General features: G+C 44.1%; 1 protein-coding gene across 1 annotated transcript in view; it reads left to right on the top strand.

Moving 5' to 3' along the window:
- The window catches only part of PIEZO2 (piezo type mechanosensitive ion channel component 2), a 546,102-nt gene that overhangs the window by 460,993 nt on the left and 70,952 nt on the right, over positions 1-14,157 (top strand). Inside the window, exons 29-34 of the mRNA XM_038746742.1 lie at positions 3,631-3,727; positions 5,220-5,379; positions 6,825-6,914; positions 7,683-7,804; positions 9,244-9,315; positions 12,876-12,979. Of these exons, the coding sequence (XP_038602670.1) occupies positions 3,631-3,727; positions 5,220-5,379; positions 6,825-6,914; positions 7,683-7,804; positions 9,244-9,315; positions 12,876-12,979 (645 nt within the window). The remainder of the gene's footprint in view (positions 1-3,630; positions 3,728-5,219; positions 5,380-6,824; positions 6,915-7,682; positions 7,805-9,243; positions 9,316-12,875; positions 12,980-14,157) is intronic.

Here is a 14,157-nt window from a genome sequence, read left to right as displayed (position 1 = left end):
TGTAGATGGGACCAAAGTAAGGAACCAAATTAATTTTACTTTGTTTACTCAGCTAGATTGAGTATATCAATCAATCGTATTTATGGAGCACTTATTGTGTGCAGAACACTATACTAAGTGCTTGGGAGAGTACAGACAACAATATAATGGACACATTCCCTGCCCACAATGAGCTTAGTCTAGAGAGGAACATGGACATTAATATAAATAAATTATAGAAGCGTGCATAAGCGCTGTGGGGCTGTTGGCAGCAGGTGGATAAAGGAAGCAAGGCAGGATGAAGTCATGCCTTCCGATTCATCCCAACCACCTCAGGTTCATAGGATGGGAGAATCTGTGTTCAGAAGGATAAATTGCAAAGTGACTGTTACCATTCCAATCGCTCTTGGTGTAACTGGATTTAAGGCAGCTTGCTGGCAGTCAGTATTATTGTTTCTGTGCTGTTCTTTCACAATGGTACCTTCCCTTGTTGAAACAGGGTGTTGGGATTGCAGAGTGTTCTCTTGTTGGCTTACCAATGGCACACTCTGTAATTGGCTGCATGGATTTAGCACATAGTGAAAGCAAGAGAAGATGACAGTTCAAAAGGTCCATAGAGAAGGCTTGAGCGTGTTTATGGGCCCATGGAAAAGAATCCCACCTCCCAGCACATGGACTGTGGGCTATCGGTGTGCTGCTGGGCTGAGGAATCAATCAATCAATCAATCAATCGTATTTATTGAGCGCTTACTGTGTGCAGAGCACTGTACTAAGCGCTTGGGAAGTACAAGTCGGCAACGTATGGAGACGGTCCCTACCCAACAGTGGGCTCACAGTCTAAAAGGGGGAGACAGAGAACAAAACCAAACATACTAACAAAATAAAATAAATAGAATAGATATGTACAAGTAAAATCAATCAATCAATAAATAAATAGAGTAATAAATATGTACAAACATATATACATATATACAGGTGCTGTGGGGACCTGGAGGAAGCCACCAGAGGGGCTGGGCTGGGGCAGGGTGGAGTCAATCACCTACTTCATCACATGAGAGGATGGCCAGTGGTGGCCCGACCGTGTACCAGACATAGAGAATCATGTGGTATCTCCCGTGATTATACCGGGCATGCATTGTAATGTGATGATGTCATGGGGGCCATTTTATGAAAGTGTGCAAATCTAATAATAATAATAATAATGATGATGGCATTTCTTAAGCGCTTACTATGTGCAAAGCACTGTTCTAAGCGCTGGGGAGGTTACAAGGTGATCAGGTTGTCCCACGGCGGGCTCACAGTCTTAATCCCCATTTTACAGATGAGGTCACTGAGGCCCAGAGAAGTGAAGTGACTTGCCCAAAGTCACACAGCTGGCAGTTGGCAGAGTCGGGATTTGAACCCATGACCTCTGACTCCAAAGCCCGGGCTCTTTCCCACTGAGCCACGCTGCTTCTCTAATACAATCCTAGAGCATTTCCCTCAGGGATCCCAGCGATCACCACTTCTTGCTCCAGAGTTTTTACATTCCTCACCCAGAGAAGTCTGGCACGACACCCGACCCGTGGAACTCCACTGCAGAACGGGGCAGCTCCTTGTGACCAGGGATCGTTACTACCAACTCTGTTGAATTGTTCTCTCCCAAGCTCTTAGTTCAGTGCTCATTGCTTAACGTCCATTTGATTGGATTGTGGACATCTTCGGTCGCTCACATCTGATTATATTCCATCCAGTTGAAAGGGTTGACTTTCGACACCCTCACGAACTAAGTCCTCTAATTGGTTCCTGCAGACAGGATTTGACTGATTGGAAGATCCGCCAAACTTCTGAGGCAGCGACATCATTAGTGCGAAGCAGAGTGGATAGAGCACGGACTGGGGAGTAAGAAGGTCATGGGCTCTAATCCCGGCTCTGCCACATGTCTGCTGTGGACCTTGGGCAAGTCACTTCAGCTCTCTTGGCCTCAGCTACCTCATCTGTAAAATGGAGATCAAGACTGTGAGCCTCACGAGGGACAGGACTGTATCCAACTCGATTTGTTTGTATCCACCCCAGTGCTTAATACGGTGCCTGGCACAAAGTAAGCGCTTAACAAATGCCATAATTATTATTATTCATTCATTCAATTGTATTTATTGAATGCTTACTATGTGCAGAGCACTGTACTAAGCACTTGGGAAGTACAAGTTGGCAACATATAAAGACGGTCCCTACCCAACAGTGAGTTCACAGTCTAGAAGGGGGAGACAGAGAACAAAACAAAACATATTAACAGAATAAATTAAATAGAATAAATATGTACAAGTAAAATAAATAAATAGAGTAATAAATACGTACAAACATATATACATATATACAGGTGCTGTGGGGAAGGGAAGAAGGTAAGGTCGGGGGGATGGAGAGGGGGAGGAGGCGGAGAGGAAGGAGGGGGCTCAGTCTGGGAAGGCCTCCTGGAGGAGGTGAGCTCTCAGTAGGGCCTTGAAGGGAGGAAGAGAGCTAGTTTGGCGGATGTGGGGAGGGAGGGCATTCCAGGCCAGGGGGATGACGTGGGCCGGGGTTCGACGGTGGGACAGGCGAAAACGAGGCACGGTGAGGAGATTAGCGGCAGAGGAGTGGAGGGTGCGGGCTGGGCTGTAGGAGGAGAGAAGGGAGGTGAGGTAGGACGGGGCGAGGTGATGGAGAGCCTTGAAGCCGAGGGTGAGGAGTTTCTGCCCTATGCGTAGGTTGATTGGTAGCCACTGGAGATTTTTGAGGAGGGGCGTAACATGCCCAGAGCATTTCTGGACAAAGACAATCTGGGCAGTGGCGTGAAGTATGGATTGAAGTGGGGAGAGACAGGAGGATGGGAGATTGGAGAGAAGGCTGATACACTATATTATATTATTATAATCATTAACATATACCACAATTATTATCATAGTAAGACAAAGAGATGGAGAGAGAGAGAATGATTCTGTCAAATTGAAATCTGTATCCTTCCTCATCTTCAAGCCCTGTTGCCCCACCACACTAATCTCCTCCATGAGCCTCACAATGCCCTCCTCTGAGTCCTTGGGAGATCCTGGGGATGGTGCCTTTTATTGCCACCATTTCCACAAGTTTCATCTGGGGTGGTTCTGTTACAGCTCTTCTGGGGCGAGGGAATCACCCTGCTTGGGACATTCCGCTCCATAACCCCCAGCCCCTTTGTCTGTCCCCAAGAAGAGAAGGTAGAAGGGGGCTCTGGGAAAGGCAGTGTCGATGGAAGGGGACAGAGAGGCCACAGAGGGAGAGATAGAAGCCAGGCTCACCATAATTTCCCATCTCCTTCTGCCCCGGCTCCACCCCTTTGTCGCTAGGCTGGCGACTAACAGAGTTTAAATCACATAGGCGATCGAACGATGAAGTAGCGGGAAACTGTGGTAACTAGTCAGCTTGTCTTGGAGGACTTCACAGGATAAACGGGTCGTAGTTCATAATGACAGCAATCCTTTGTGAAACCACCTTCCTCTGTGCCGAACTTGTCACAGTGCCAGGGGAGAGGTGAGCCCTAGAGAGCTTCTGGAAGATTGTCTCAGAAATAGAGCCAGTAACCAAGGAACCCCAGGGGCAAGGTGTAGTAACCCCTGTTCTGTTGTGCCACATTTATAGATTCACCTTTCTGTTTTCCAGCTAGGAGCTTGTGGCTACATTGAATCATTAATTAAAAACAGCTGTTGGTTGATTCAAGCATTTAGCCTGGCCTGCACCGTCAAAGGTTATAACATCCGTAAGTATGGAAAACAACTGTCATGCATGTCTTCTGGTTTATTTTCATCACTTCCATTTTTCTTAGTGACATTTTCTAGGTAGAAGAATAATTCCAGCTATCATAAAAGACTGGAAAGGAGAGATTCATTTTATACTTAAGCAAATGAGGTTTGAGCAGCTCGTTGAAATAGATGGTTAGGAGAGAGAACGACAGCCACAAGTGAGCACCCTTGCTTCTATATAGTCCTTTACAGTGGAAGAAAATGTTAATGGGGGTGAGGTATGCCCCCTGCACAATAGACAATAGATGTGGTTGAAAAGTCCAGGGCTTGACCAATAACTCACTCCTCAATGTGGCCACGAAAAGAAAGTTCCTTGCTGACTGCCCTTAGTAGGGAAAGGAGAAATGGTCTGGATTTGTGAATTAGAAGAAGCCCTTGGTCTGGAGTTACTAAGCTATTGAATCAGTTTTCTTGGTGACAGAGGCACAGAGGCTATGGGTGCATTTCACTGCAAACAGTAGTTTATCCAAGATCATTAAGATCTCAGAAACTGGCAAGGAAGGACTTCCTCATGAATGAAGTGTATGGTCTGACATCAATCAATAAATCCATCAGTGGTCTTTATTGAGTGCTTACTCTATGCAGAGCTCTGTACTAAGTGCTTGGGAGAGTACAATGCAGTAGAATTGGGACACACAATCGTTGCCCTCAGGGAGCTTACAGTCTAGTTAGGGAGACCTATATTGAAATAAACTACAGTTAAGGAAAGTGGCAGTGTGCATAAGGACTGTGGGGTGAAGTGAATATTGAAGCTTTTAGGGGATGTAGACCAAAGTGCATTAGGTGATGCAGAAGTTAGGCAAAAAGGCTGGGGAGATGAGGGTGTTATCAGGGAAGGTTTCCTGGAGGAGATATGATTTTACTAGGGCTTTGAATATGGGGGGAGTGCTGGTCTGTTGTTTATAAAAGGAAAGGGGGTTCCAAGCAGGAGAGAGGGCATGAATAAGGGGTTGACAGTGAAAGAAGCATGGCATAATGGATAGAGTATGGGCCTGAGAGCCATAAGGTCATGCGTTCTAATCCCAGCTCCACCATTTATCTGCTGTGTGACCTCAGGAAAGGCACTTCATTTCTCAGTGTCTCAGTTTATCCATTTGTAAAATGGGAATTGGATTTGTGAGCCCCGTGTGGAATGGGGACTATGTCCAACCTGATTTACTTGTATCCACCCCCAGTGCTCAGTACAGTGCCTGAAACATAGTAAGCACTTAACAAATACCATAATCATTATTACTATTTTTGAGGTACAGAGTATGACAATGAATGGCATGAGATGTTCCATGTCTTAATCCCCATTTGATGATTTGGCCAGTCATTGTCCACCCCTCTGGCTCTGAGTTTCCAAGGCCAAAGTACAGCTTGGGTGTTAGAGGCGAACATATAAGCAATAAATAGTAAAAATGGATTAGGATCCTTACGCAGGTCTTCTTTGTGTGGCTGTCATTCCAGCGACCAATGACAAGAACTGTAAATTGCCCAGTGGTGAGGCAGGAATCATCTGGGACAGCATCTGCTTCGCCTTCCTATTGCTGCAAAGAAGAGTTTTCATGAGCTATTATTTCCTTCACGTGGTGGCAGATATCAAAGCTTCACAGATCCTAGCATCGAGGTAACATTCAGCGCGGCTGAGCGGAAGAGCACGGGACTGGGAGTTAGAAGACCTGGGTTCTAATCCCTGCTCAGGCTCAAGTCTGTGGGCTGACTTGGAATACCTGTCTGTTCCTGAGTTTCTACTTCTGTTAAATGGGGATAAGATGAACTTTGAGCCCCATGTGGAGCAGGGGTTGTGTTTGTCTGCAGGCTTTGATAGATGCTACAGTTATAATTACCGATTCTGGATGGTGGAACCTGTAGTGTCAGGGACAAGCAGGTACAACCAGGTTGTCTTCATGAAAATAAACACGGTCCTTAGAGGTACAGTAATGACAAATCTTCCCGCCTTTCCCGAACCTATCCCACCTTGGTGGAGATCTAATGTTTCCACCACTATAATGTGGATAATGGGTTTCTCCCAGAGTGTAACTCTTGCTTGTCAACTCTCTGAAGAGCACCGCATCAGCAACCAGAGCCCCTACAATACGATCGCTCAATGGGCCCTGGTGGCTGAGTTGTGGCAGGAGTCTGGGGTGAACTGGAAGGGGAAGCAGCCACCTTGCATTCTGAGGAACGGTCTGCCTCACCCCAAACACCACTGCAGGCACTTGGGGCCTCTAGACTGTAAGCTCTTTGTGGGCAGGGAATGTGTCTGTTGATCATTATATTGAACTCTTCCAAGTGCTTAGTACAGTGCTCTGCACACAATAAGCACTCAATAAATATGATTGAATGAATGAATTGCCTGAATCGTCAGTCAATCGTATTTATTGAGCACTTACTGTGAGCAGAGCATTGTACTAAGTGCTTTGGAGAGTTCAATACAACAATAAAATGACACATTCCCTGCCCACAATGAGCTAACAGTCTAGAGGGAGAGACACACATTAATATAAATAAATAAATTACAGATATGTACACAAGTGCTGTGGGGCTGGGAGGGAGGATGAATTAAGGGGGCAGTCAAATGACTCTCTTCTTTCCTGAGCCAGGAACCCCTTGATGAGGAACATCTCCAACTCAGATATGGCTTTTGTTGCCTCAGAGAAAGAGGACACCCAAGCTAGACTGGAGTGTTTCATACAGTAGCGCTCAGGTGTAGGCTGTGATTGGGCCTACACAAATTGGGGTCGGTTGCAGTGGGGTGAGCGTTGAGGAACATAGGATGTGGAGAGCCACCATTGGAGGAGGCTGGCTAGCAAGGGGGAGGATCTTATGAACAGTAAGTGGTAAAATGATCATCCGTTGTTCGCCATTCTGCTACATTCTGCCCCGCACCAGCAGATCCAGGGATTTTTTCTTTTTTTAAGAAGAACATGGTTTTCTCTGAGGGCTCCTTGTCTCCTTCTGGGTTCCTGGTTTCCCGCTTCTCTCCAAGTTTTGAGACATTCTGAACATTAATGGGGGAAGAGGAGCTTAGGAATTCACTGACTGTTCTCTTGTTCTCCAATTTCCCTGCAGAGGAGCCGAGCTGTTCCAGGCCACCATTGTGAAAGCAGTGAAAGCCAGAATTGAAGAGGAGAAAAAATCAATGGACCAACTAAAGAGACAGTATGGATGCTTCAGTCTTCCTTTCCCTTGCCTTTTCCTATAATTTCCACCCTGGTAGTCAATCAGTCAGTCAACCGTATTTATTGAGCACTTACTGTGTGCAGAGAACTGTACTAAGTGCTTCGGAGAGTACAATACAACAATAAGCAGACGCATTCCCTGCCCACAATGAGCTTATGGTCTAGAGGGGGAGACAGACATAAATATAAATAAATGAATTATAGATATGTACATGTACGTACACTGCATGTTCATTCAATCATATTTTTTTAGGATATACTGTGTGCAGAGCACTATACTAAGAACTTGGGAGGTACAGTTCAGCAACAAATAGCGACAATCCCTGCCCACAGTGGGATCCCAGTCTAGAAGGAAGGGGGGTGAGGGTGGAGACATGTTCTGGTAGTAGCCAAGAAGCGGGTGAACTCAGACACCTCAGAGTCAGCCCTGCTGATTCACTAGGGGGTTTGAGGGTCCCTCAAACCAGGCAGCAGCATTTTCCTTCTCTCCCCCCTACCCAAACTGGGACAAGTTTGGGCTCCCTGTTATCTCTGCATTGCCCGAGTAACATCTTTCAGTGACCACCGTTGACCCGTCAGGTCCCCCCACCCTGATCCCCCACATGTCCACGGGGCTGAAATCCCAGGGGGCACGCCCTGCTGCACTCAGAGAAAGAAGCATCCGAGTTTAATGAACCAATCTCCCGAGGAGGGGACGATAGCACATGCCTCTATCGTCCGTGTCACTGGTGCTGTTTCCTTTCATTAGGATGGATCGCATTAAGGCCAGGCAACAGAAATATAAAAAGGGAAAAGAACGAATGCTGAGCCTGAACCAGGAGTCCGGAGAAGTACAAGACAGTCAAAAAGTTTCTGAAGAAGATGATGAAAGTATGTCTCACCATTATCTACCCCCTCTTCCTCCCCCCACCCCCACTCCCCACCCCGTTTATGTCTTTGAATTTGAAACCATTGTATGGAATGCTATAGGACTGTGAACTCAAGAAATTTATATTCCCAACATTTTCAATGTATGTGAGAACTCAAACTTAGCTTTACTTTCTCCAGTTCTCTAGGGTGAGTGTTTTTGTTTGTTTTTACCTCCAAAGTTTGCCCAAACATTTTAATGAAATACCGATTTCAAGGACACCTCCTGAATGAACTGCAAAGTCGCCCACCCTGACCAGCTTATGTTTCCAGTAAAGCTCACCATCCTTGATGAGACCATCATCATTTGGGCCGAATTGGTTCTGTTGGATGTCAACAGTGTTTCACAGAGAAATAGGAGCAGGCTCATTTCAAGCATTCTCTCTGGTTGCTCAAAGCCTGCTGAAACAAATGGGCTTTTGCATATATCTCTGATTGGAGCATGAGAGTCAGTAGCTACAATGCCCTTGAAGCGCTGTTGTTTCTAATGAAGCTTAATGTGAGAGAGACGTGTATTGCATGGAGATTTGCTAGTGTTAGGCATTTTCCTTTCTAGCTTTTTGGGCATGCTGTACTCTTTCTCAGGGGTGGAATGAACAGAGTTTTATCAAACGCAGTTTCCATTAATCACTGATGAACTTATGTTTCCCAATCATGTTTCAGAGCTTGTCAAAAATGTGTTTTCCTAATATCTGAGGCGGGGGGGCAGTTTTATCTAAAGGGCCTACTGGTTAGATTGTTCTTTCTGTTAGTTCGTTGTCCATTTGTACTGGGAAAAACATAAAATTCTTCAGGATGGAATGCATGTTGGATGGAGGTCACCCGTTACAATGAGCCTTGTTGCTAAGGAGAAATATTTGGGATTCATTTAAGATGCTGATTGATTGTCGAGAAATTCACTTCAGGCTTTGTTTGATACTTGGCACAGTATGCCTAGGGACAACTTATATGTAGTCCGCTGATAAATGGTAGTGTGTAAAAAAAAAAATTGGGGAGTAAAATTTTTCAGATAGTTTATAAATGTAGCAAGAATCCTCTTTCTGAGTATCCCCAAATCTGTACCACAGGTGTGTAGTCGCAACTTTACCCCTAAGTGGATGATACTACCAGTTCTTAGCGTCCTACGTATAGGTCACCTGTTACGTAGAGCCACAATTAATCAATGTTATTTATTGAGCACTTACTGTGTGCAAAGCACTGAACTAAGCACTTGGGAAAGTAGATATGATTCCTGCTCACAAGAAGCTTAAGTTAAAGGTGTATATACTCAGCATGTATGTATCTTCCTCTCCTGACTGTGGGGTGCTTAGCTAGGTTTTACAGGAATAGGCTATGGAAGTGTGGTGTTCAAAACGTGTTTTCTCACTGTGTAAAAATTAATGTTTGGACGTGTTTCATTTTAGGAGAAGCAGACAGAGAAAAAGCCAAGGGCAAAAAAAAGCAGTGGTGGCGACCTTGGGTTGATCATGCTTCCAGTAGGTTTTCTCGATCCTCTTACGATTCCATCGATTCCTCCACTCTTATATCCTTGACCAGAATTCAGGCACTCCCACGGCCTGGTTGTTTTCTGCATGGTTTGATCATTGTGACTTGATAGGGGGTCTACGTGTAGAATAAAAAAAGAAAAACCTACCATGGCCCGGGTCAAAGGAATGGGAACCTGAACCCCTCAGCCTGCCACCACCAGGTCCAGGCAGCTTCCAAGATGGCAGTTGGTTTCCATGCTGGCTAGCGAAGGTGGCCTGCAACCTGGTCTGTGATGCATCGAAGAGAAGGAAATAGAGTTAAACCCAGAGGTCAGAGCACTCCTGTCCCTGACTCACTGTCTAATGCTGACACTGGCCCCTCGAACGACGCTCTGGTAGGAAGCAGAATGGCCATGGTCCAGTAGATTGATGACCCTCTTTGTAAGACAAGGGCAAATGGCAGCACTGAGGCTGCTTTTCCTCCTCTGTCTCCCCCAGAGCTCTGGTTTTGTTTGCACTCAAGGCTTTTGCAAGGGTGAGAGCTGAAGCAGGGAGACAAGCTCTTGACTTTGGCCGCTTTCTCCCCTCCCTTACTCAACTAGTCTTGAGAAGTCTCCAAAGCTGGCACTCAAAATGCCCATGCCTGGCTTGTGTTGTGCCTGTTTCAATCTGCCGCCCAACAAAGATTTATTCGATTCAGAGAGGAACAACAGTTCCTAGCACCACACAGAAAGTAAAAATGTTGCATTGTCAGAAATGCAGCATTAAGAATAATTCAGGCTGTGCATTGCGCATCTTAACAAGGCCAGTATCATTGACTCCTGGGCCCTGCCACTCCAGTATAAATGTTTGATTACTGGTCATTGACTGATTCCTATGCTAGAAACTACCATGTAACCCATATCATTTATGGGCACTTTTTGATGTTACCAGACAGCATGCTGTGTGCTGATGTGGTGAGTGATATTTTAGACTATAGAAGACAATAGGGAAGTATGACCAATCCTCAAAGCCTGAGACTTTACAACCAAACGTGTTCAATCCCCTTACTGAGCTGAGACAAGTGTGGTAAGCCATGCTCTTTGCATTTTTACCTTCTGTGTGACCATTTTATTTTTGCATTTCTATCTATACCTGTCTATTGCAGTACACTGATTGCCCATTTCTATCAAGTCACAAGAAAACTATGCCAATTTTTCTGTTTCTAAAGGGCATATTGCCACTTTAGAGAGACCTATCCTGTTTCAGAAGAATCACTTACCAGAGTAAAGATTTCTGTTTCACCTGGGATAAAACCCAGTTGCCATTTTTATCACAGTTCTCTTCCTGGTCTGTTAAAACATGGTATTTGGAAAGGAACTGGATATGGTCTTGGTTAATCACCGTACTGGCTAGTGGTAAATTAAAGACTTTGCCCTGTGACGGTTATTGACTTCGGATTTTTCGATTCATTTCACCCTCATTATATCCTGTTCTTGGAGATGGAGATTAAGCCAAGTGTGCATTGTTACAATACTTGTCGTGCAATAATGCAGAAATTTGTGTCATTCATAGATTGGAATCTATAGCCTTAAAGAACGCATCTTTCTGTCGAACACTGAAGATGAGACCTTTTCCAATTGGTTTTGGTTGTTTATGTTGGGCTGTGGGATTGTGTGTTGTTTGCGATCCCTCCTTCCACTGAGGTTGGTTGTTGGGCTCTTGACCTTAATTTTGTTGCTGCTCAAAATCCTTCAAGAATAAATGCTTTATAAATAGTAAGGCACTTATATAATGACGTTAACAGTAGTAAGTGAAATATTCTTAAGCGCCTATTGTCTACTGAGGATCTTAGCCTTAATGTTTTTCCAATTCCATACCTATGTATTCACACAAAAGTGCATTATTGCTGTTCAATCATACCTTCCGTCCCTTCCAATATAACAAAAGTCCATTTCTGACTTCTTTTTCGTGTTTATTACCAGTCTAAGAGGCACCAAGTTTTCGGGTGCTCGAAAGAGACCTTGAAAAGTTATCTTTTGGCTGATTGCCCCAAACGTAGTGCTCAGAACAGTGCTTGACCCATAGCAAGCACCCAACAAATAGCATTTTTAAAAAATACCAACCAGTCCGGCAACTCTCCCAAAGGTTATGTGCATCTGAACTACAACGTCCACTAGTACCTTACACTGTGTGATTATTTTCATATTTTGATGTAATTTTTTTAGCTATTTTTGAGGACAGTAAACGTCCTTAAAAGGTCCTAAATATTTGTGGTTACTATTACTTGCCATCAGAAATAATCAGAAGTTATTACATAAATCCCACTACTGGGAGTTCGACTTAGCTTACCCTTAAGTAGAAGCAAGACACTTGTTTCGGGGTTTAAAATTTGTTTTGGTCCAGCTAAACACAAGAAAAATTTAGGGAAGTATGATTGAATAAGATTGAAGCTATTGTTTTTTAGAGCCAATAATGAGGGTAAAATGGTCACTTTTATGAATTTTTCTGTATTTTTCTCAACTGAACATGACATACACTCCGTGTAATGATTCCCGCAAATCTCTCAGCTTACATAAAGGCATTACTTTAATAGTCCTCCTTACTGTCAAAAGTAATGCCATGACTTTGGTTCCCTCTCGCTTATTATCGTCTTACGTTTAATTTCCTTTATTTCTCCTTTTCCGGGCCTAATCCCTGGGCCTCTTACTTTATTCAAAACAAAAATCACGCTTCTGTTCAAGGATATAAGGCCCAGTTCATTCACTCTGTATCTTCATGAATGGAGGCTTCAGATTCTGTCTGAAACCAAGGGCAAAATTACTTTCATTTGTGATGGTGTTTGATAATAGCCAAGCAATTCACTTGTAACAAGCCAAGGTTTTCCATTACCTCAGAAATTTTCAATGTGAAAAATATGTTCCAAACGATGCCACGTCACTTACTCTTAAGGCTGAATCAGTATTTTACAAACTACATAAAAGATGGAAGAGGCAGTAGACTCGGCACGCGATGTTACAGTTCATGTAACCCCACCATTTACAAGCCGGGCTTCTTCCCCCTGAAGCTAAGCTAATCATCTTGGGCTAATATAGGTTACATTGGTCAAATTCCTACTAAATGGATGGGCCTAACCTCCATCTCTGCTCTCAGCTCTGAGCCCGGTGTTTGTTGTCTTTTTGTCATTTTGTCCTCCTGGCCATGTTGTTTTGACCATGATTCTCCATTGCCCCACCCTTGCCATGGCCAAAATATTGAATATTGCTTAGTCTTCATAGCACAAAGTGAAGTGGAAGATTGGGACTCATGATGTTTTGCCCTGAATTATCCAAATGAGCCATCTGCACCATTTGGCATGACCCTCTGTTCGCCCTGTGCCCTTCAGAACCGGCCAAGCTGATACCAAGTCATTACTCCAGCAGGGAATCCAATTCACCTCTTGCCTTTTCTTCACCACCAACCCTCTCACCTTTGACTCCTTTAGTGATTGCCTTCTTGCTTGTGTGTCTTTGGGGTCCCATTCAGAAAAGAGTTCAAAAAGACACCCCATTGTTCTTCCCCAAAATAAGTAAATATTTTGTTTTGCATAGTGGTCAGGAGTGGAGATTATTATTTGTTTGAGACGGACAGTGAAGAGGAGGAGGAGGAGGACCAAAAGGAAGATGAAGAACCCCGGAAAAAATCAGCCTTTCAGGTAAATGTGGATTGGATGCAGTAAACACATTTTGCAAGTTGGAAGGGTTGAGCTTATTGTCTGAGCTTTTCCTGCACATTCATGTGTGTCAAAGTTCCCAGAAGCTTGTCCTGAATGTCTAGAGTTGATGACTTGTTTTCCACAAATAAGAGTTCTTGAGGTTTAAATGGCAATGCTGCTTGCTTTGAGCATTGTCTGAATTCCTGCTCTGCAAGGACTTTGTACAGGTTCATTCTTCATTAACTTGCACAAGAAGTGTGTTGTTGTAAAAAAAAATAAAGCTTCATCAACTGAACTTTATTTTTCCAGGTTGCAAAAGGATAGACAATGTAGATGCCTTTTTGTTGGCATTGCTTTAGGATGCTTGAATGATCTTCTGTTTGGAGAAAAGTGTAACAACTGACCCTGAGACTCAATCAATTCCCAGCCAAGTGGTGATCCGGCAAATAATCACTTAAGGATGTTTTCACCATTTGGCAATTCAAAATCTCATTTATAGGATTTTTTAATACCTAGAAACGTATATTTTGAAACATTTATTTTGCTAGAGAAAGAAGTCTAGGAAGACAGAAGCTCTCTATTTCCTTTTCAAAACAATGTACTAAAATCCTCCTCTTTAGGGATTCAGGCTGAATACAATCCCTGACCTACAAGGGTGGCTCAATATATGCTTGATGATGACGATGTTTCCAGGTAGAGTTATCTGGATGGGAATTTAGTGCTATTTTCTTTGAAGAATAAGTAGCCCCATCCCAGCAGAACACTATTCTGGACTGTGAGCCCACTGTTGGGTAGGGACGGTCTCTATATGTGGCCAACTTCTACTTCCCAAGTGCTTAGTACAGTGCTCTGCACAGAGTAAGCATTCAATAAATATGATTGAGTGAATGAATGGTTATAGACCTTGTTTTTGTGATGCAAGTTGTGGAGGGGGCTCCCTAAAAGATGTTCAGTCAGGTCTTACTAGGCAGACAATGGGGATCAGGATGCACAGATTAAGGTTACAATAAATCTGAATGTGGTAGATTCTCTGTCTCTCAGGCAACGGAAGTAAAGGGCTAAATTACCGTGGGCATGCCCTGTGATACTTTCCATACCTTTGAGCAGCTTTTCTTAAGTGTGTATGTGTGTGTGTATGTGTGGGTGCGGGTGTGTGGGTGTGTGCGTGAGGGCATGGT

Source organism: Tachyglossus aculeatus, chromosome 5 (assembly GCF_015852505.1).
Source record: "Tachyglossus aculeatus isolate mTacAcu1 chromosome 5, mTacAcu1.pri, whole genome shotgun sequence".
NCBI classification, from domain to species: Eukaryota; Metazoa; Chordata; class Mammalia; order Monotremata; family Tachyglossidae; genus Tachyglossus; species Tachyglossus aculeatus.
The sequence above is the reverse complement of the archived record's forward strand: the minus strand, read 5'-3'. Positions and strand labels throughout refer to the sequence as shown.